The sequence below is a fragment of the Narcine bancroftii genome, chromosome 3 (genome assembly GCF_036971445.1).
Source record: "Narcine bancroftii isolate sNarBan1 chromosome 3, sNarBan1.hap1, whole genome shotgun sequence".
Taxonomy (NCBI): Eukaryota; Metazoa; Chordata; class Chondrichthyes; order Torpediniformes; family Narcinidae; genus Narcine; species Narcine bancroftii.
Window position 1 is genome coordinate 270,199,574 of NC_091471.1, and position 23,742 is coordinate 270,223,315.

Genomic DNA, 23,742 nt, shown 5'->3' on the forward strand with positions numbered 1-23,742 from the left:
TGAGAAGTTTTACATTTTAAATAGTTTTTTAATTTCAAATTTTAAAATGATGAATTAAATTTGGATATACAGCAAGGGGGTAACAGGACCTTTCACTCCATGAGCCCGTGCCGTCCAAATACACCTAATTGCCCTACAACCCCTGGTACGTTTTGAAGGGTGGGAGGAAACGAGAGCATCTGGAGGAAACCCACGCAAACACGGAGAGAATGTACAAACTCCTTACAGACAGCGTGGGATTCAAGCCCCGATTTCAGTCGTTTGTGCTGTACCTGCATCACAGTAACCGTGCCACCCACCATTTCAAGAGCAAAGTTTACCGATTTGTTTAGACTGAAATAATGATTGCTAGGATTAGGGTAAACTGTGGTTGACAGTCAAAATGAAGGTGCTGAACAACTATCTCATTTTGATTCTCAACAGCAAGATTGTGTTAAATATTTGTACAGCAATATCCTACAAGTTGTATTTGTTTGCTTTCCTTTCTTTATAAATTTACTAACCATACAGATTTCTTATTGAGAGATGAAGATAAGGGTCCAGGAAGCTTTTTAACTTTTCAATAAGATTATGGTTTTAAAAAGTCTTGCATTCATATTTCTTTTATTCATTAACCTGTTGTAGATGGAATTACAAGAAATCTGCAGATGCTGGGGTTGAGGGCAATGCACAAACATGCTGGAGAAACCCAACAGTTCCTGTATCACCCATAGGAAGTAAAGGGTGACCAACGTTTCAGGTCAGAATCAGGATTATTGTCATGAACAAGTCATGAAATTTGGTGTTTTTGTGGCAGCGTCATAGTGTAAACATTCATACTATTAACCATCTTACAACATTAATATAGATAAGTAATAAAAATAATAGTTCACGAAATGTAAGGCCGGGTCCTTGGTTGATTGATCATTCAGGAATCTGACGGCAGTGGGGAAGAAGATGTCTTTTTACCACTGAGTGCTCGTCTTTAGCCTCCTGTATCTTTTCCCTGATGGTAGCAGAGTGAAGAGGGCATGGCCTGGGTGGTAGGGTTCTTTGAGGATAGAAGCTCCTTTTTTAAGACACCGTCTCATATCGATGTCCTCAATGGAGTGAAGACTGGTGCCTGTAATGTCGCAGGCTGGGTTAACAACCCTCTGTTATTTATTCTTGTCCTGAGATTTGGCATCTCCATACCAGGCAGTGATGCAACCAGCCAGAATGCTCTCCACGATACACCTGTAGAAGTTTTTGAGTGTCTTCAGTGACATACCAAATCTCCTCAAAAGCCTCACAAAGTATAGCTGCTGCTAAGCCTTTTTCGTAATGCTTTCAGGACAGATCTTTGGAGATGTTGACACCCAGGAATTTAAAGTTCTTGACTCTCTCCACTACTGAACCCTTGATGAGGACTGGATCATTTTCCCCTGACTCCCTCCTGAAATCCACAATCATCTCCTTGGTTTTGCTAATGTTCAGCACAAGGTTGTTGGTGTGACACCATTCAAAGAGGTGATCTATCTCCTACCTGTACGCTTCCTCATTGCCGTTTGTGATTCTGCCGACAATTGTGGTGTCATCGGCAAACTTGTAGATAGCGTTGGAATTGTGCCTGGCCACACAGTCATGGGTGTATAATGAGTAGAGCAGTGGGCTAAGCACCCATCCTTGGGCTGAGCCTGTGTTGATAATCAGTGAGGAGGAGACATTGTTTCCAATTCGTACTGACTGTGGTCTACTGATGAGAAAGTTAAGGGTCCATTTGCAGAGTGGGGCAGAGAGGCCCAGAAATAAGCAGGCATCTGAATAAAAAGATGGGCGAGACAGAAAGAGGAGAGGTGAGGGGTGTTGAGGAGGGGCAGGGGAAGGAGCACCATTCAAGAGTCTTGGGTAAGGTCTCATTTCTTGAATCTCCCTAACAGCCTTTGAGAAAGTGCCAGAGAGCTGTGTGATGAAGGTAGCTGCAGCCTTTTGCTGGATAGGGAATTCTGCAGCTTTGCCCAGCACTTTTCATGCTTTTATTTTATCTTATACTGGTTTAGAGCCATACAATTATTGTTGAACTAGATCAACTGTTGTAGTGGAACAATTCTAGCAGCACCAATGCAGTGCACTAAGTAAGCAGACAAAATTCTGGACCACTGTTCCAAAGATCATGTTCAAGTTCATTATCATCGGATTTAGGTACAATTAAAACAGTGGTTTTCAACCTTTTTCTTACCACTCACATCCCACTTTAAGTAATCACTAGGCCATCGATGCTCTGTGATTAATAAGGGATTGCTTAAGGTGGGATGTGAGTGGGAAGGGAAGGTTGAGAATCACTGCTCCAGACCCAATTGTTCCTGAAATATTTTGCTTGAGAAAAATTGTCATTGGCCCATTTCCTTTGGAGTTCAGAAACTGTGCACATAACGAGTCAATGAGGTGCGATTAAAACAGTGGTTTTCAAACTTTTTCTTTCCATCCATATACTGCCTTAAGCAATCCCTTCCTCATCACAGATCATCTGTGGCATAGGGAATACTTAAAGTTGGATGTGAGTGGAAAGAAAAAGATTGAGAACCACTACATACAGACTTGCAGGGAAGAACATGTATAACAGATGCGGCGAAACAGCATCTCTTCAGACTATGGTGAATGCACGAAAACACACAATATACAGTACAAAAAGATCACATAAATATTGAAAGTAAATATGCAAAAGTGTTTGTGATTAGACCTGATTTTGATGTTTTTGTACTTTCTTTATGATGATAGTGGTTGAAGATGCTGGATGGAAAGGGTCTTCTATAATTCCTTGAGCCCTCTTCAGACAGCACTCCCAAAGACATGTAAAAAAATCTCATCTTAGCAGGTGGGGAATTAAACCCAAGAAATTAAATAAAGCAGGAAATAAAACTACCCTCAAGGAAAGAGATCTGGATGGGTCCGAACATGACTCCTATGCTGGACTCTTAACTATCTACTCAGTTCTAGGACATTTAGAGATGGACTATTTATGATTTTTTGACATTTGCATCTGGCAAGTTAATAAAACAAATAGCAATTTGAACAAAGCAAGCTCCCTCAATCAGCATTATGACAATGAGTTTCTGACTTGGCGATGGATTTTGAGATTAAGTATGGGACATCAAATAGGGCATTTTCCCACAGTCCTTTATAACCATCTAAGGGAACAAGTGAGGCTTTCACTATTAATATTGGATCCGAAAGATGGGACCCCTCAAGAATAATGCAATCCCAGCATTACGCTGAACTGACAGTCTAGATTTTGGCCCTCCAATCTCTGGACTTGGGCTAACATCCATGACCTTCTGACTCGAAGGTAGCATGCTATCCACCAAGTCACGTTTAACACAGATGTGCAGACCCAGAGGGGTGAAGAGTTCTCGGTTTTGAGACCATGGGAAATAATGAGGACCTCGGAAGGAAGAAGAGTCAGCAGGGATTATTTCCACTTTCGCCACTCAAGCAGTAAACGTGCAGTTTGCTTAAAATAAATAAGGACCATACTGGGATTAATTTGCAGTCTGATTTAAGACAAGTATGTTCCAACACTTTGCATTAGTTTTAGACAGACAGTAGTGCAGATGTTGCCTTTTCCTGTCAACTGTCTTGAGGTTAATAATGTTCTCTTTCCCAGTGTATTATTGGTGAAATGATTCACAATCTGCTTTTATGTTGCAGCTGGAGGTCTGGGAGACTCAGTTAACCGAGCTCTGCCTTTCCTTTCGCTGTGGAGAATCATTCCTGAAGGCTCTCTGCACAGTCAGACCCACAATTCCATGTGTGAGATGCTCTTTTATTCAGTAGAAGCGCATGGAACACTAATGGTGCTTTGTGGCATTAAATTGCATTATCGCTGTTGGAAGGGCATAATAATTGCCTCTGGGAGATCAGGTGCAAACAGTTAAGAAAATCTGGTGCCTGTCTTTGCAACTGCAGCGTTTATCTCCATTTCACACCATGTGCATGAAACCCTTGTGCTGAGATGGAAGGCTGTACAAAAGCAGCTGTTTAGAAAGGTGGCCATTCTATAACATACTTGCCTGGGAGTTGCAAAACTCAAGCATTCTCAGCTTTCACACATAACCTTCGAGGAAAATTCTGCTCAGAGAATTATAGAAGTGTACAGCACAGAAATGCATCATACTTTCAGACCACGTTGTCGTGATGTCTATCTATGGTGATCCCATTTGCCCACAAATGGTCCATTTCCCCTCTCTGCCTTTCTTGTCACATATCTGTCCAAATGCCTTTTAAACATTATAATTGTATCTGCCTTTACCACCTTCTCTGGCAGCTCTTTCCAGATATTCACCCTCCTCTGTGGAAAAACTTACTGTCTCAAAAACCTACAAGATAATACTATATTATTTTGATCAACAAAATACTATAGAATTATCTGTCAGACATTCTCTACTCTTCCAGGGTATTTGTAGACTCAGACAATACAATTAATAACATGTTATCCCTTTCTAATACCCAACTTGTGCTGTCCGAACCATCCAATGTCTTAACTGAGATGTAACTGCGCTTTTAGTTGTACACAAAGTCAATTGCATCACTTCCTTTTATTTGAAAATTTATTCTCTGTGGATGGTTTTACCTTCTATTATTTGACAATGTTTTCATTTTTTAAAAAATCAACAAGAAGCATCTTTTATTTCATTATTTTTCAATATGAGCGCTTTTAACTACAGAATTAGGAAATCGCTCCATAGGTGCCCACTAAATATTATAGGTAATTTTTTTCTGTTATACATGTTCTTCCCTGCAAGTCTGTATGTAGTGGTTCTCAATCTTTTTCTTTCCACTCACATCCAACTTTAAGTATTCCCTATGCCACAGATGATCTGTGATGAGGAAGGGATTGCTTAAGGCAGTATGTGGGTGGAAAGAAAAAGTTTGAAAACCACTGTTTTAATTGTACCTCATTGACTCGTTATGTGCCCGGTTTCATAACTCCAAAGGAAATGGGCCAATTACAATTTTTCTCAAGCAAAATATTTCAATTGGGTCCAGACCACCTTACTAACCACAGTGCACCGATGGCATAGGGATTACTTAAAGTGGGATGTGAGTGGAAAGAAAAAGATTGAAAATCACTGCTGTAATTCATTTTTTGAAGCAATATATAAAAATTGAAACCGTATCAATTAAAAAAGTAGAGTTAACATTGGGAAATGACCATGATCAATGAGTTTCTCACATCAATCCTTTGAAGATCTTGTTTAAATCAGCAATTTACCATTGAATTTTGGAGACAAAAACATGTGAAAGGGGGGGGAGAAAACTGAAGAAATAAATTTATACTAAGAGAAAGTGATGGGATAGATAATAAAGTAGAAGTGACTCTTCACCAGAGGACAGAAAGTGTTGCCCAATACAGTGATGAATAAATGGTAGCCGAGTTACCTTGACATTTGTGAAGCAAGTCTGTTCACAAGCAAAATCTGAGGTGCTCTGAGGTAATAGGGAGTCATCAGAACAAAATTTAGGAATGGCAAAACATGGGTGAAAAATCTCCTGGAGCTCAAACAAAAACTTACTGAAATAGTAGGTGAATGATGAATTGCTTTATTTATATATTAACATAATGTGGACAAACACTAGCAATGCTGCCATGGATTTTGCTTTATTGACAGATCAAACACGCAAGGCTTTTCAAGAAGGTTGATCCTAAAGGGTGGCGTGGTTAGCACAACACCGTTACGGTGCCACTGATGGGGTTTTGAATCCGGCACTGTCTGTAAGGAGTTTGCACCTTCTCCCCATGACTGTATGGGTTTCCCCTGTGCACTCTGGTTTCCTCCCACCCTTCAAAACATACAGGGGTTGAAGGTCAAATGGTTGTTATCGGATGGCACAGGCTCGAGGGGCAGAGGGGCCTATTATTGTGCTACATGTCTAAATTTAAACATCTAAATTTTAAAACATTTAAATGATCCAGCAAGATTAAAATCTAAAATAAAAAAAAACTATAAAAGACAAAATCTAAAAATAAAACCAGAAAACTCTGGAAATACTCAGCAGATCAGGCGCACGTGTGGGAAGAGAAACAGAGTTCATTTTTCAGGTCAAAAAATCTTTGGTCAGAACTGGGAAGGAATATATATTTGTTCAGAAGCCACAGGGAGGACAAGATGTCTCTGATAGGGTAAATCGAAGGTGGCCAGGAATGACAAGATGTAGACAAGCTTATCTGGTGACTGAGAATAGTCGGAAAGTGAGAAGGCAGACAAAAGTACATTGACAAAAGAAAGTAGGGACAGCAAAATGCAGAGATGGAAAACATGGCCTAGCATGTCAAGCTGGGCACATCTCTACTCCCAAAGGAAAAAGAAAACAAAAGAGGGAAAAAAACCAAGTACTATCACAGAGTACTTCACTGGCAGAGAAATCAAGTTACCTGAAGCAGTGAGAAGTAAGCCATCCTAGCATTCAGAACAAGAAGGAAATACTGTAGGAGGTGGGATTGGGCATTTGGAGCTTGTGGTGATTGGAAATTAATGGAAATCTCCAGCAATGTATTCAGGGTTTCTCACTATTTATCAGTGACAGTTGTGTATTGCTACCCAAAGTCCTAATGACACAAATTAATACAGCCTAGCAATGATTAATTGGAAATTTGATAACATGCCATGTCCAAGAAAGATCAGAAAGACTTCATTGTAGGGAAGTGCAAAGGTGATGTGCATTAAAATGTGTACATAAATGAGGCAAATTCTATTTCATCAATGGGCTCCATTCCAAGCCGTTTAATGAAAACACAGATCAAGTCAAGCTTTGGAATTAAAGAGATGAAAAGATAATTTATGTGTTTACCTCTCTGTGGAGCTGATGGTATAAGGGGAGATAATGGGAATATGGCATTGACATAGAGGATGGACCATGATTACATTGAATGGAGGAGAAGACTGAAAGGGCCAAACGAATCACCCTTGCTCATATTTTGGTGAATATAACCAAAATGTTTCAACAATTACATTCTGCATTTATGTGATAAGCGACAATAAAGTAAGAGCGAGGGACCAGGTTGTGTCAGCAAATTGGATATTGATAGGAAATGAAAGCTAATCCCCAGACTACAACTGATCAACGGCCAACAGTGTTTGCCTGTCACTTCATAATTGTTAGTTGTCTTTCAGGGGAGTAACAAATTTTCATCTTTAAAAGGAGTGATAACTCATGCAAGCAGAACTTTAAACTTAAATCCAAAAGCTAAGATCAGAGCAAGCACAGCCAATGTTTGATCATGAATATTAATGGAAAAGAATTTTGTCTGGAGCTTGAAAATTTATTCAGAGGATTTGGTCAATTTGTTACCATCATTGATTAAGTAGTGTGAAGGACTTAAAAAATGCTTTTGAATATGTTGAAACAACTTGTGCCTGACAAAATTTAAAGATGTCCCTCTGAAAGGTTTATCAACTTAAATCTTCAGGAATGGAAACAATTCAAGGCCACAATTCACCTGGAAGCTCGGTCTTTTAATAGGACCACAGATGATCCAGCTTTATGTCCATGTCTCTGTTTTTCAGTGTCTAATAATATGGAGATATCAGTGTTGACCACACCAGTGGTTGTCCATCTGCAGCTCTTGAGGTAAGTAAGATCTTGAGGCAATGATTTACATCCCCCACTGCATAAAGACATTTCGAGTGATCTTAGTCTTAAATGACTCTGCAATTCCATCTCTTACATCTAGACTCCCCAGCCGGTAGAAACAGTTTTTTATTCTGTCATTTTAATCTCCTTCAGAATCTTTCATCAATCAATGAGATCATCTCTTAAATTCCTGAATTTGGGACATCTTAGATTATTCTTCCTTGATCTGTGTACATTGATTCCAGGGCTGGTGGATTATTTAATCTAATGCGTTTTTAAACTAAATTTTATAATTTTAATTTTATAAGGACATTCATGATTTTTCTTTGAAAACTCCTAATTCTCATGCTATCTCATCTTCCAGGCCATGTTACATGCTTCTCTTAATTTAATGCAAACTTTAACCTCCCCATTTTGTCAAAGATGGCTAAAAATATTGACCTCTTTTCACTGAATGACGGTATCAGGTGAACAGAACTATCTCCATGCCCTACATTCCAGCACACAAGGAATTCAAGCAGTTTTTGCTGATACACACCAGGTTTGATGCTGAAACAATGAGAGCTTCAAGGTAATTCCCTTGCAGAAGGAGGCAGACAGCACCGACTTTTAAATATCTGGACAATTTCAGGTGGAACCTGAGATCAGTGCAGAAATTCTTTCCCTTTTCAGTAATTTAAAATAGGAAATAATAAATTTGGTGTGTTGGGTGATTGTACAAGATTCAACAATGAGAATATACAGCATGATAATTTCAGAATCTCTTGGGGTCTTCAAGACAATGGGTTAACCATTAAAATTATATATTGGGATGTACTGATGTAATTGATTGAACAAAAATGATAGTATTCTCATTCAAATTTATCACAGCATCATAAGCTTTATCCTTGCTATCTAATTTAACTCTTGTCATAATTCATAAGATATAGGGGCACAGAGAAGGAACATGCATCCCACTAAGGCCTCTGGCAATGCCACAAAGACAGTCATGATATATCTTGGTCAACCACTCCATGGATATAACAATTTCATTGTATGTTTTATCTTTATGGTCAGTTGCATCTTGTGTGTAACTCTGCGCTTGCTTCTGAGCCAGAATCAGACAAAACCCACACATCTGGCCTGAAACAGCAGTCTCCAGTGCCACACTGGGCCCACACTCCAGGCCCCATCGTCACACCGGGCCCACACACTAAGTCCCAGAGCCACACCAGGCCTCAGTGCCACACCAGGCCCCAGCGCCACACCAGGCCCCAGCGCCACACCAGGCCCCAGCGCCACACCAGGCCCCAGCGCCACACCAGGCCCCAGCGCCACACCAGGCCCCAGCGCCACACCAGGCCCCAGCGCCACACCAGGCCCCAGCGCCACACCAGGCCCCAGCGCCACACCAGGCCCCAGCGCCACACCAGGCCCCAGCGCCACACCAGGCCCCAGCGCCACACCAGGCCCCAGCGCCACACCAGGCCCCAGCGCCACACCAGGCCCCAGCGCCACACCAGGCCCCAGCGCCACACCAGGCCCCAGCGCCACACCAGGCCCCAGCGCCACACCAGGCCCCAGCGCCACACCAGGCCCCAGCGCCACACCAGGCCCCAGCGCCACACCAGGCCCCAGCGCCACACCAGGCCCCAGCGCCACACCAGGCCCCAGCGCCACACCAGGCCCCAGCGCCACACCAGGCCCCAGCGCCACACCAGGCCCCAGCGCCACACCAGGCCCCAGCGCCACACCAGGCCCCAGCGCCACACCAGGCCCCAGCGCCACACCAGGCCCCAGCGCCACACCAGGCCCCAGCGCCACACTGGGTCCACACACTAGGTCCCAGCGCCACACCAGGCCCCAGCGCCACACCAGGCCCACACTCCAGGCCCCAGCATCACACCAGGCCCACACTCCAGGCCCCAGCGTCACACCAGGCCCACACTCCAGGCCCCAGCGTCACACCAGGTCCCAATGCCATTAATGACCCACACAGTGGACTCTAGTGCCATATGTGGCCCAAACTGGACCCTTGTGCCACACCTGACTCATTCCGGACCCCACCACCATGGCAGACCTCATCTAAACCACCAACCAACCCACTGCTCTTCTATATATCTCCCTCAGAAATACATGGATCCTGAATGGTAAATTGGTAGATAACGAGAACTTAGTATAGCCACCTAGTCTTATAAAATAAAACAGGCACTTATTTCAATATCATTACGTCTAGTTTTCCCTTTTCCATTATCTGTGATAACACTGAAATCATCAATGAATTTTTTTAACATGCTTATTCATGGGATATGGACATGATTGGTAATGTCAGGAATGTTGTCCATCACTTATTTCCCATGAACTAAGGTGACAGGGTTGATGTGGCAACAATGTTTCAGATGGTAGGGGATTCTCAGACAAGAGGGCATAACTTCAGGATAAAAGGGTGTCAATTTAAAACAGAAATGCAGAAAAAACATTTTAGTCAGAGGGTCATGAGTCTCTGTTACTTGTTGCCACAGGGAGCTGTGGAAGTCAGGTCGTTGGGTGTATTTAAGGCAGAGAGTGACATGTTTGGTTATTCAGGGTATCAAGGGTTAAGGGGAGAAAGGTAAGGAATGGGGCTGAATGGCAGAGCTTACTCGATGGGCCAATGTACCTACTTCTGCTCCAATATCTTGCGATCTGGTGATATTCATTGGCTCCATTTTGCATTCGCCTTCTGAACATGAATTTAACAGGACTGAATTTTACAGGAAATGCCCAACATGCTGCCACATATTTCTTGCATGTTGAATGCTTGTGACAAAGGTGGGCTGACACAGTTAGTATCGTAGTTAGCTCAAAGCTATTACAGCTATTCGATTCCGGAGCTGTCTGTAATGAGTTGGTACATTCTCCCCATATCTGTGTGGGTTTCTGCCAAGTGCTCTGGTTTCTTCGCACATTCCAAAGATGCACAGGGTTTGTAGGTTAATTGTTCATATGGGTATATTTGGGCTTGTGGGCCGGAAATGCCTGTTACCATATTGTATCGCAAAATTAAAATGAATTTCTATTTGATCACTTCTCTGCGGCAAAATACAGAAATGCTGGAGGAACTCAGTCAGTCTTGCAGCGTCTATAGTAGGTAAAATATCTTACTGACGTTTCGGGCCTAAGCCCTTCCTTAAGAAACGAGTAAAGAAATACAGGCATCTGAATGAAAGGCTGGGGAAAGGCAGGGGGAAGAATGGGAGGGAGAGACAACAGACAAAAGGTGCTGTTTGGATATGATGAGGAGAGATGAGAGTTAATTTTGGCTCAGTGAAAGGTCACAGAGGAGAAAGGGGAGAGAGAGACAGAGACAGAAAGAACTAGAGGGAAGAAGACAGGGAGGAGATGGAGGTGGGGCGGTTTCTAACAGAAACCGGAGAGGTCAATGTTAATGCCATCTGGTTGGAGGGTTCCCAGATGGAAGATGAGGTGCTTTTCCTCCAATTTGCGGGTGGTCTCAGTCTGACAGTGCATGGACAGACGTATTATTGCAGCGAACAGAGCCAAGGTGCTCAACGATGCAATCTCCCAGCATTTCTGTGTATTGACTACAATCATGGCGTCTGTAGTCTTTCGTGTTTCACTTCTTTGTGGAAGTCCATTTTCAAAACCTACTTTGGCAGAAGGAGGGGTAATTCAACAAGTTGAAAATACTTAGGGATCTATAATGAGTGAATGTTCTGCCCAAACAGGTCAACACCCAACTGGTAAAGCTGGAAATGTTCCCCACAGTACAGAGAAAATAACAGTACAATCATGTTCCTTGTTCTCTGTGACATTGAAATTAAAAGAAAACTCGTATCAATCAATTGTCTTAAAAAAACATCCATCCATAAACATCGACCATGAAGAGATTTTGGAAATAACATTGAAATAAAGCAATTCCTTTTATTTTATCTGACACACAGCTTTACCGACATTCAGATGTGGATGATTCGCAGCTTTGCCAGAAAGCATATTTTATAGCTTTCAGGAGGCAGTATCTCAACACAACACAATTACATGTGGAACAGGGGTGCCTTGGCTCATTGTAGCAGTTCACACAATATACTGTACATTCCATTATCCTGCATATTGTCCTCTGAGTACATTAAGCATCTGACATTTACAGAAAGATATTTCCTGCAGATAGGTGATAAGGAACAGAAGATAGATTTAATACCACGTTTCATTGCTTTGAGCTCAAAATTAGAACTGCTGTTTCATTCATTAGGGGTCTTTGGCTTTGAAGCATGATATTACAAATAGCCCTTAAATTATTTAATAGCTAGAGTTAAATGAAACAAAGCATACCTTCTTTTGCCTTGATGTTTGGGCTTTGATTCTGTTTCTGTTCAGACTCCTGGCATCTCTTCTCTGCAGGTAGATTCACCTGGCACACTTAAACTGGTGCGCCTTCCAATAGGATCCTGAAGGCAATACCATTAATTGGCAAAACATCCTACTGATGAGAATAAAGATTGGTTTGCTTGGGGGGGGGGGGGGGGAATGGAAAAATGAGACAAGGATCATTTAAAAAAAAAAGAAATGCTTTTTTTTTCCCTTTAGTGAATATCTATTCGTCAATTAGCTGAGCCTTGCCTTTCTGGCGGGGATAATTTGAGAGATTTAACAAGCTCCAACCAAACAGCATTTAATCCAATAATAATTGCTTTCACACTCATTCTGAAGTTTGGACATTTTATATTGATTGGTGTTAGTTTCCATTACGAAGAAATAACAAACCCAATCTTCCATAGCTCCAAAATTTGGAGACAAATTTGTCGCCCTCAATGTTTTAATCTGTAATCATTTGCATATCACCATGGAATTGCTGAAGTAACATAAAGAAGCTAATATGAATGTGAATGAGGCAGCATTAACCCTTTGAGTACCTAGTGCAACTTGAAGCTTTTAAAACTAGAGAATCTTTTTCCAAGTTGAAATCCATTTAAAAAAAATGACCTGCATTGCATTCTGTCGACGCTGAATTTGAGGCAGAGGGGAAGTTGGCATCACATCATAACCCCATGAACTCAAAGGGTCAAGACCACTGTTTGCAGGAATGTGTTTTTAAGTTTTTGCTGAAGGGAAAGAGGATACATAAAAAGCCACCACAACAACAACCCTAAATTCAAGTTGATTGTACAACCCGACAAAACAGCGTTCTGTGGTCCTCAGTCCAAAAACATGCACACACACAACCGGACATAACACACATACAGGCAAACAAAATAAAAATAAATAAAGAGTAAAACACAATGTTGGAGAAACTCAGCAGATCAAACAGTGTAAATTTAATGAGACCTATAACCCCAGTACATTTTTCAACAGTGGGATGAAACCGGAGCACTAGGAGGAAACCCACACAGACATGGGGAGAACGTCCAAATTCCTTACAGGCAGTGCAGGATTCAAAGCCAGGTTCTGGTCACTGGTGCTGTTACAGAACTGGGCGAACTGCAATGCTAACTGAGCTGTCCTAACCGTGTACTTTATAGAGCAAAGATAAAGATACGTAACTAACGTTTCAGGTTTGAGCCCTTTGTGAAAGGTAAGAACGAAATGGTAGGGGGAGGAGCCCAGTCCCACAGGTGGAGGGGAGTGTATACTAGCAAGCAGGGGGTGGAGAAATGGCTCTGTAACTGGAGAGGAAAGAGGGTGGAGAGCTGGAGGGAAGAAGACAGAGGGATGTGGAAGAGAGGAAGAATGAGGAGTAGGCGAGTTGAAACCGCAGAGGTCAATGTGAAAGCCGCCCAGTTGGAGAGGGCCAGGACGGAAAATTAGGTGTTGCTCCTCCAATTTACGGGTGGTCTTGGTTTGACAGTATATAAATAAATATTATTTAATAAATTATAGCTTAATAAACAGTAGGGTTAGTGGGAGGGCTAATATGGGCAGCTCATTCAGTGCTGTCGGAGGGAAAAAGGAATTCTTGTTTCTTGTTCCTTTTTATTTTCTCTGTTTGAGAACGACTTTAAGTCGTCATTCTTACTGAGGGGAACAGATGCTGGAATCCGAGGCTGGTCTCAGCCCAAAGCGCTGACAGATACTGCTTTACCTGATGAGTTCTTGCAGAACTTAGTTGTTCTTTGTACCAAGGTAAACAGCTCACTTCAGGGATTTGGATAAGTAATTTAAGTTGGACCTCTGACTTCAGCACTTGAAATGCTGCACAACCTAGAACTTAGAACAGTAGAGCACAGGATCGGCCCTTGACCAGACACAATGACAAACAAAACTAAATCTCTCTGCCTCCAGATGATCCATTCTCCTCCATCTCCTGCAGGTTTGTGGGTCCAGCTACTGTTGCATCTCGTTCCACAATGACCTGTAGCAACCCATTTCAGGCACCTGCCATACCCCCCCCCCCCCCCCCCACTTAAATGCATTTCCTCTAGTGCTTGATATTTTTATCTTGGGAAAAGGTTTCTGACTGTCTACCCTACTTATTTTATAAGTAGGTCTTCCTTCTGCCTCCGACGCTGTGGAGGAAACAACCCAAGTTTGTCCAATCTCTCCTTTTACATTAGCGGCTCTCAACCTTTTTATTTCCACTCACATCCCACTTTACATAATCCCCGTCCCTTCGGTGCTCTGTAAATAGTAAGGGATGGCTTAAGGTGGGATGTGAGAGGAAGGGAAGGTTGAGAATCACTGCTCTCGACCTAATTTGTTACTGAAATATTTTGCTTGGGAAGAAATTGTCATTGGCCCATTTCCTTTGGAGCTCTGAAACCGTGCACATAACGAGTCAATTAGGTACGATTAAAACAGTGGTTTTCAAAACTTATTCTTTTCACCCACATACCACCTTAAGTAATCCCTTACTAATCACCGAGCACCTGTTTTAGACCATACCCTCGAACCCAGGCAGCATCCAGATAAATTTCTCCTGTGCCCTTTGCAAAACCTCCACATCCTTCCTGTAATGGGGCAAGCAGAATAGCAAGCAATGCTCCAGTTGTGGCTGATGGAAGATTTAGATAGCTGCAACATGACTTCCTTACTTTTATACTCAATGCTCTGACCACTGAACGTAAGCATTTAACTCTCTGTGATTTTGTCTTTCAGATGAAACCACAGTTTGCCCAATTATGACCAATTGACCTATAGCCCTTGGTATGTTTTGAACATTTTCTTAATTCATTTATCAGGATTACAGCATCGCTTATGATGCCTGTCTTTATTTCTCTTATTTTAAAATCTTCTTAAACTGTTAATATTCTAGTGAAAGTTAGGAGTTAGGAAACTCCCTGATTGAGGACCAGTGACGAAGATGGAGATGAGTTGGCATTAGATACCTTAAGGGATTAAAGGTGAATACATTCACTGGGCTTCATGAGACGTATTTCAGGCTGTTCAGAATCCTGGGGGTCTGACAGCTTTTTAAAAAATCTACATTTTTGGTTAGTCATGGAAACTTAACCAGATAACCATATACAGCAGAGAACAGGCCAGTTTGGCCCTACTAGTCCATGCTGGAACAAATCCCCACCCTCCTAGTCCCACTGACCACCACCTGGTCCATACCCCTCCAATCCTCTCCCCTCCATGTAATTATCCAGTCTTTCCTTAAATGTAAATAACATCCTTGCTTCAACCACCTCTGCCGGAAGCTTATTCCACATCCCAACCACCCTTTGCGTGAAGAAATTTCCCCTCATGTTCCTCTTATAATTTTCCTCCTGCAATCTCAAACCATGGCCTTTGGTTTGAATATCCCCCACTCTTAATTGAAAAAGCCTATCCACGTTAACTCTCTCTGTCCCTTTTAAAATCTTGAACACCTCCATCAAATCCCCCCTCAATCTTCTACGCTCCAGAGAAAAAAGCCCCAGGCTGATCAACCTTTCTCTGTAACTCTGTAACTTATTTAAGGAATAAACATGATGGGAGATGTCTTTGTGTAAAAAGAATTATAATGATGTTGCCTGCTCCATCAGAATCAGAATTTATTGTCATGAACATGTGCTACAAAATTTGTTGCTTTGTGGCAGCGTTACAAAGTAAACATTGCTGTGAATTAAAAAATAACTCAATTAATGCAAAAGAAGAGAGAAAGTGAGGTAGTGTCTGTGGTTCATTGTCCATTCAGGAATCTGATGGGCGAAGGGAAGAAGCAGTTTGTGTAATGTCTTGCAGCTCTTGTTATCTCCTTCCTGATCATAGCAGTGTGAGGTTGTCAGGGTGGTGAGGCTCCTTGAGATACTGTCTCTTGTAAATATCATTAATGAAGACTGGTGCCCATGATGGTGTTGGTCGAGTTTACAAACCTCTGCCCTGTGCATTGGCACCTCCATACCAAACCGTGATGCAACCAGTCAGAGAAATTTGCAAGAGTCTTTGGTGACCAGAACAAATGGGGAGAAAATTTATCAATGATTTTCAAATTTTGTTTTCAATTCTTTATTGATGATGTTAAGAGGACATTTCAAGGAGTCAACACATAATGTCTCCTAGTTTCTTCCTGCACAGTGAAAAAAGCAACATCGTTGTTTTTTTAAGTATACCGCACTGTCACCAGCTTATTTTGTGTCTCCTAATTGACAGTGTGTGTCCCCATTTATTTAACATTTGTTATGAGCTGTAAAATAACTCCTCAGCCTTGAACCTCATGCCATAACACTCTCTTTGGAGCTAGGATTCCTTGACCGAGAGCTCATTGCTGAACAAAACCTCACTCTCGTTCAAATCTTCTGAACTCATGTTAGTGGCTTCCTGCCTTTCCCCAGGGGCAGGAGAGTACATCGTACAGGCAAATCCAACATGTGGCAGCTGGTTTATCCTTACTCTGTCCTTATTTTTGTGGTTTCTTTAGCTCTTGAGGTTACAGAGTGATTTGCTCCGTACCGAATCATAACTTACAATGGAAATCCCTTTCCACAGAGGCAATATTTTTAGATAATTTCTGTGCTCATTCTAGTTGTCTTATGTTGTCAATAATGATTTATGTGTCCAGGTGTTTTCACGTTATACACATCATCTCTTACACCTTATTTAATGATGCGTTTGCTCATGTTTTGCCTGAAATGAAATAATGTGTTGCAGTATTTACCCGTGTTGAATCTTATGGACTTTCTGATGGTCCACAAATTCTGTGCCAAACACAGCACCTTGCTGTCATGTTCAATCACTCTGATCCTCTCAGCTGGATCCATTAATATGACTGCAATATTACTGAGCCAGTGAGAGAAAATGCAGTAAATAATCCCATATCTGATCACCGTGTTCAATCTTAACAAGAGGTGCTAACGATATTAGATAAAAAAAGATGTGAACCTTCTGCATCTTAAATAAATTGAAAATAAAGAACACTAGTACCTGTAATAGCAATGATATGTGCAAGGCTGTACCCTCCTCCTCCTCTCCCACCTCTCAAGTCCATAATCACTTTCAAGTTTGAATTTTCCATTTTTATTTTTAACTCAAGACTATTTTTCCTGGACCCAACACACCAAAGCACGTCAGCACCTCTACTTCCTCATGAGATTTTGGAGGTTTGGTGTGACATTGGAAAAGATGGCAAATTTCTACAGAAATTTCTGTGTGGTGAAAAGTGAGCAGATGGGCTGCATCACAGTCTGGTATGGGGACACCAATACTCCTGAGCAGAAAGCCTTTCAAAAGGTAGTGGACACAGGCCAAGACATCACAGGCTAAATGCTCCCCACCATCGAGAACATCCACAAGGAACGCTGCCTTCAGAGAGCAGCAGCGACCATTGAGGATCCACACCACCCAGCAAATGCTCTGTTCTCCCTGCTGCCATTAGGAAAGAGGTGCCATAAGGCTCACACCACCAAGTTCAGAAACAGCTGCTCCCCCTCCACCATCAGACTCCTCAACAACACTCAATTAGGGACTCATTTAAGGCTCTCACTTATGCACTTTATTGATTTTCTTCTCTCAGTATTGCAGTTTGTTTATATGCCTTTACTTGTTTTACTGAGTATGCATTTTCTTGAGTAGTTTTTTGCACAACCAATAAGTAGAAATTTCGCCTTGTCCACAGGAAAAAAATCTCAGTATTGTATGCGATGTCACATTCTCTGACAATAGATCTGAACTTTAATTTTGAACCTTGTCTTTTTTGGTATTTTTTAAAATAATCGGTGCATTTTAGATCTTAAAAATAACATAGTATTAAATATTGGAATCTATGAGTACCACTGAATGAAAATCAGTTTCAACAATTACGTACTGTACCAGTTGGGGCTTATTTCTCCAAAAGATATATCATTTTTATCATACAATGATCCAGTCAGAGAGCATCATAACACGTCAAGCAGCTGGTACCTATCTACACCACATGGTGAGAGGAAAACCTGCAGATGCTGGGATTGCGATGGAACGCACAAAAGCGCTGGAGAAACCCCATAATGACTGTGACTTGATGCATTCCTAACTAGACTAATCCCACTTTCTGATCCTTCCTAAACCTTGTGAAAGTCTCTGCTGTCACCAGCTCCTCTGGTAGACTGTTCCAAATTCCAACCACCCTCTGGGTGCAAATATTCTTACTTTGAGCCTCTTAAGCCCTTAACCTTAAGAGCCATACAGCACAGAAGAAGCCCTTCAGCCCAACTTGTCCATGCTGACCTAGTTGGCATTTGGTCCATACCCTTCCCATTCATATATCTAACCAAATACCCTTTGAAGGCAGAGTTTGTGCCCGGTTCTGCAGATTTCTCTGGTAGCTCCTTTCCAATTCAGTCTGCCCTCTGTTGCCTTAGATCTTTGCTTTCTCAAATTAGAATTATCTATCCTGGAAAATTATTGTGAGCAATAACTTTATCATTGCCCCTTCTACTGCAGGGAATCATTTCTTATTATCTACCCAATCTATGGTCCAGATAGTTTTGATGGCTTCCACCAGCCTCCCACCCACCCCAGCCTCCTCTGACCCAAGATAAACATACCCAACCCATTTATAAATGCTCAATCAATCCTCATCATACTATCCTTCATAATTAATACTTTTATATGTACAGGTTGAATATCCTGCAATTACTTTGAAAAGGTCTATTGTACATTTAACTGGCTCATCTGTTATTATTGGCAGGTCAGAGAGTTTTGTGTATTTTCATTAAGAGCTAAAAATACTCCTGAACGATCTCTGCACTTGGAATGCTAGCAGATTACAGCACTGTTAATTTGTTGTGTCAACAGAGATGGACGCCACTGATAAGATGTGAAATAGAAAAGATAAGAAAGCCAAAATATTCACAAAGGAAGTAATATTTCAATGAGAAAAATTGTTCAACTTCTCATGATTTGTGGATGGATTTTATCACAGATAAAATGAAATCTACTGATTTGTTTCTTTGGATGGGAGATCATTTGTGAGGCTGGCTGCAAGTTGTGGGACATTGATCGGCATCAGGTTGTGAGGACACAGAAAGAAAGGCTAATGTCCTACCAGCAGAGATACAGGCCTTTGATCCACCAAATCCACACTGGCTATTTACACCAGTCCTACACTAATTCAATTTTATTCTCTCCACTTTAATATCAATTACCTCTAGATTTTGCCACACACACAATTAACAGTGGACATCTAACCTACCAGCCTGCGTGCCCTTGGTATATGGGATGAAACCAGAGCATCTGAAGGAAGCGCACTCCAAGACCATGCAAACTCCACACAGAGGGCATCTGAGGATTGAGCCTTGCTCTCAGGTACTGTGAGGCAGTGGCTCTACCAGCTGTGCCACTGATGGTACCCTCCTTCTCTCCCACCTTCGCACTAGGTTGACAGGTAGAGAGTTCCAGAAACTAGATCTGGGGACAATAAGCTATGTTTCTGCTGAATAACATGTTTAAAATGTCATCTTTTTGAACACGATGATAGGTTTCCATTTCTCAGACACACCACCAAAAATAATTGTCTGCTTTACTTTGAGCAAAATAGTTTGCAGATGCTGTGATTGTAGTAAAAGCACAGAAATGCTGGACGAACTCAACAGGTCTCACAGTGCCCATAGGAGGCAAACCAATGTCAAGGGCTGAGACCTTGTTTGAGGTATGGATTAAAAAGCAGGCAGGCACTGGAGAGAAGAAAGGGCGGGGGGAGCACAGACAAAAGGTGATAATTGACATGGATGGGAGTGAAAAGTGGGGGGGGGGGGGGGGCCCTTACTTCATTTGGCTGATCTTTTAATGCACCAGTGCCTTTAAAACAAATTGGTACATTAGGGCTTGAAATGGACTCGTAGAAGCACAATTGATCTTTCTTTAATTCTGTGATCTCTCAGATTGATTGCAATTATTCATGTGTAGCACCTGGTTCTATTTCAGGGGTGAAGAAAACGTAATGGACAAGGAAAATCCTTCCCTTCCTTCGTTTTTCTTCCATAGGAATGCTACAATTGTGCATGAAATACAAAGAAGAAACTGCTCTCTGAAGAGAAGGAAGATAAAAAATTGATTTGACTCATGGAGGCTTATTCAAAATGATGGTCAGCCCAAGATGTAAAGTTCCTGAATGTACCAGGAACTAATCAATGTCGAAGAATCAGTGCAGTTGCTCCTCCAGGTTGCACCAAAATACTTGACACCCTCTGAGACTGCCCATATGGATTGTTTGTCTGTATGTGTTTTATGTCTGTATGTGGGTTTGCATGCTTTGCACCGAGGACCGAGAATACTCTTTCATCAGGTTGCTCTTGTACAATTGGATGAAAATAAAATTGAACTTGAACATTGTTTTCCAATCATTCTTTCCTGTTAATCTGCCAGCGATCACCTTGTTTATAAAATCCTTTTCATGTTAAAACGTGCTCTCTCAGCCAATGTTCATGCCAGCTTTTGCTTTCTGTCCTTTCCCATGCTATTTTGCCCTTTTCTCTTCAAAAAGCACAATATACACTTTGTCCAAACCTCTCCACGTCCTCTCTGTTCCTCCGACAGTCATTGTCCCTTGTTGCCACTGCCCCTCTTTCACCAGTCCCACGGTAACAGGATTCACCTGCTTTTGTTATGAGCCCAGATTGCAGTGAATCCTGATCAAATACAGGAAACTGAGATAACTAATGAAGACCCACAAATAATTGCTAAATATGTAGTTTCCACAGCCACCACAAAATATTTCTTTAATAATGATTTTAATTCACAACTTTTGAATCCTCTCTATAAATTTCCATTAGAGACGCGCACAGATGCAGGTCTTGGATTGCGTTGTGAAAGATAATGATTTGTAACATAACAGGATCCTTTTGGTATGTTATAGACCTTGCATGTAGATGATATTAAATATGTCTTCAAAGGTTGAATATACATGGAAGTCAGAGGTGAAATGATTTAAGATAATATTTGACAATTTTAATGACAAGGTGTATGATAAAATATCTTCTTAAAAGTTTTTGATGCTTTGAAACGTCATGTATCATGCAATGGGATTAGCCCTTATCACACTAGTGAGATAGATAATACATGTATTTAAATAATTGGAATAAGAGGAATGGCCCAGGGATATAACACATCACCCAAATTTCAGAATATGTCAGGTATACTACAGGCCAGTGATCTATGAAGAAGACAATGAACATCTGTGCAGAGATGGAAGCATCCCTCAGGAAACGGATGCGCTGAATAACTGAGGTGAAACAATTAAGTGCACTGCTTTGAGGTTCAGCACTGTTAGAACCATTGTACTCAATCACAAGGTAATATTGGGTTGGCTGCTTCCTTGAATATTTCGCTTCTGCCACCATCAATAATCTTGTGTATACTGGTACAAAGGATATTGAATGGTTCATCATAGAGAACATTCCTTTCATCAAAACCTGCCCAACTGTTCAAAACTGATGTTTTAATAACTTCGGATATCTTCCTTCCAATATGAAAACTTGATTTGACACCACAGCTGGTGGAACTCCAATAATTCAGTGTGACACAATTTTGCTTTTGACCCATCGAATGATATCTTCCAGTGACCACTGATGTTGGCTTAGAAAGAGATACATAACATAGGCTGGCTAAATGTACTTGATGAATAGGTATAATTTTTTTTTACACAATGTCAAGTGCTTTTTCCACATACTAACCAATAATTCATTAGGTTGTAATTCCTTGTGCATGACCAACAGTCCCCTTACGAGTATCGCTGCAATATTTGTTCATGTCTCTCATCAACAAGTCTTCCCTGGGCTGCCAGAGTCTCACAAAGCTGTTGTGCTCCAGAAGGATTCGATTGAGTGTCTGTTCAAAGTTCACGTGCCGCCTTGCCATCATGATGTACTCTCGCTTCTCCAGAATGTAGGGACAGTCACATGTGTTTGGCACCCAGATATATTCCCTGTGAACTATTGGGTACTGGTTTTTATACGTTTCCTTCACTTGTACATCATATCGCGTTTCTGAACCCACAATTTTCTTCCCCAGGATTTTTCCACGAAAAACTGTTCAGAAAATAAATCATAAAAATCACCAAATCATCAGGCACTTTGAATCCATACTTGTCGAGCAACTCCATTTGTCTCATTCTTATCCCATAGCCCTGAAACTCCCCCTCAAGGGCTCATCCAATTCCCCTCTGAATGCTTCACTGACAATGAGATTCAGGTCATAATCACACTCCCTGTGGCCATTGTTCAACATTTTAACTGGGTGTCCTGCTCTTTGAATCATCTTCTGATTGGAACTCTTCTTTTTAATTTTGCTTTCCAGCCATGTCAGAGTCTTTTCAACCTCTGTCAGATCTCCTCTCAATCTTCCCTGCTTCAAGGAGAACACCCTCAGCTTCTCTAGGTCTAGGTGTACTGTACCTATTAGCTGAAACTTACCACATGAACACAATTCTCATAAATATTTTCAGCATCCTTCCTAAAATGTGGTGATCAGAATGAGATACATATTCCAGCTGAGGCCTCACCTTTTTCTTATTGCACAGGTTCAGTTTAACTTCACTCCCTTTGAATGTTTGAAGCCTCGAGTCTCACATGTTCGACTAACCTCTCTCTCACAAAGTGTCCAATCACTTCCATGGAATAAAGTTGTTGTTTTTCCAAGCAATTTAATCATTATCATGGAGAGGTTGGATGATGACTGGGTGATTGCTTTGCTGACCACCTTCGCTCTGTCCACATCAATGACAGGGATCGCCCACTGGTCAATCATTTCAATTCTGCACCCCACTCCTGCAGTGACATGTCTGTCCATGGCCTAATGTACTGTCAAACCAAGACCACCCATAAATTGGAAGAGTAACATCTAATTTTTCATCTCTGGACTCTTCAGCCGGATGGCATTAATGTCGACTTCTCTGGTTTCTGGTAGCTCACTCCCTTCTCAATCCCTCTATCTTCTTTCCACCAGCTCTCCACCCTTTTCTCTCTCTATTCACAGAGCCATCTTCCCTCCCCTTGTTTGCTGATGTGCCCTCCCTCACTTATCTCCTGCCTCTGGGACTGCCCCTCCACGTCCAAACCATTTTGTTTGGACGCCTGCCCACATTTGTCCAGACCTTGATGAACGGCTCAAGCCCAAAATATTGGTTATGTATTTTTATCTTTGCTAAATAAAGTTTGCTGTTTGACCTGCTGAATTTCCCCAGCATTATATTTTTTACTTTGTCCACAGTATCTGCAAACTTTCATGTTTAATCATTCTCACATATCCTTCCTCAATCCTCTCAGGATTACGCGATGCTTTGCCCCAAAAAAATCTTTGCTTAAATCAGTTGGCAGTGTTAATCTAGTAGCTTGGATGAAACATTAGTCTGTGCCCAACATGCCAACTAAAGATGACTTCAAAGAGACCCCAAGATTATTCAAAATTAGAGTTGCCCCAATGTCCCCAGATAACAACCCCTCCTCCACTAAAGTTTGCAAAACAGGTGATCTGATCATTCAACATTTTGTGTTTGTTACACCTCTCGTGACAAGACTGATTCCTGTCCTTGCCATTCCAGATATAGAAGCATATAATTTTTTCCCTCTGCTGTATATACAAAAAGTGGCTTCAGTGTGACAGAACAGTATTCCAAAGGGAAGCTTCCTTTGGTGTAATTCTGTTCCTTCAGGAGACATAGGAGGAGCATCAAAAGACAATTTATTTTTAAAATATAACAATATGATAGAAGCCAATTCCAACTATTGAAGCCTGCACCAGTCATTTACACCCAATTAACCTGTTCGTTTTTAAGGAGAATAGGAG

At 41.6% G+C, this 23,742-nt stretch overlaps 2 protein-coding genes and 1 long non-coding RNA gene across 7 annotated transcripts in view; 1 reads left to right on the forward strand and 2 right to left on the reverse strand.

Moving 5' to 3' along the window:
- LOC138758764 (transmembrane protein 79-like) overlaps positions 1-11,963 on the reverse strand; it is a 102,065-nt gene extending 90,102 nt beyond the window's left edge. The window contains exon 1 of the mRNA XM_069928129.1: positions 11,899-11,963. The gene's annotated coding sequence lies outside the window, so the exon portion shown is untranslated. The remainder of the gene's footprint in view (positions 1-11,898) is intronic.
- Positions 7,444-20,221, forward strand: LOC138758765 (uncharacterized). Its single transcript, XR_011354420.1, has 4 exons — positions 7,444-7,587; positions 14,659-14,706; positions 19,113-19,266; positions 19,885-20,221. It is a non-coding gene; the product is annotated as an uncharacterized lncRNA (long non-coding RNA).
- adamtsl5 (ADAMTS like 5) overlaps positions 11,469-23,742 on the reverse strand; it is a 118,621-nt gene continuing 106,347 nt past the window's right edge. For 4 of the 5 annotated variants that reach the window (XM_069928126.1, XM_069928122.1, XM_069928121.1 and 1 more), the window contains one exon: positions 15,523-21,986. In XM_069928126.1, coding sequence (XP_069784227.1) covers positions 21,643-21,986 — 344 coding nt within the window. In that variant the 3' untranslated portion in view covers positions 15,523-21,642. Of the gene's footprint in view, positions 12,015-15,522; positions 21,987-23,742 lie in introns of those variants that run through there. The other variant, XM_069928125.1, reaches the window with a different exon arrangement.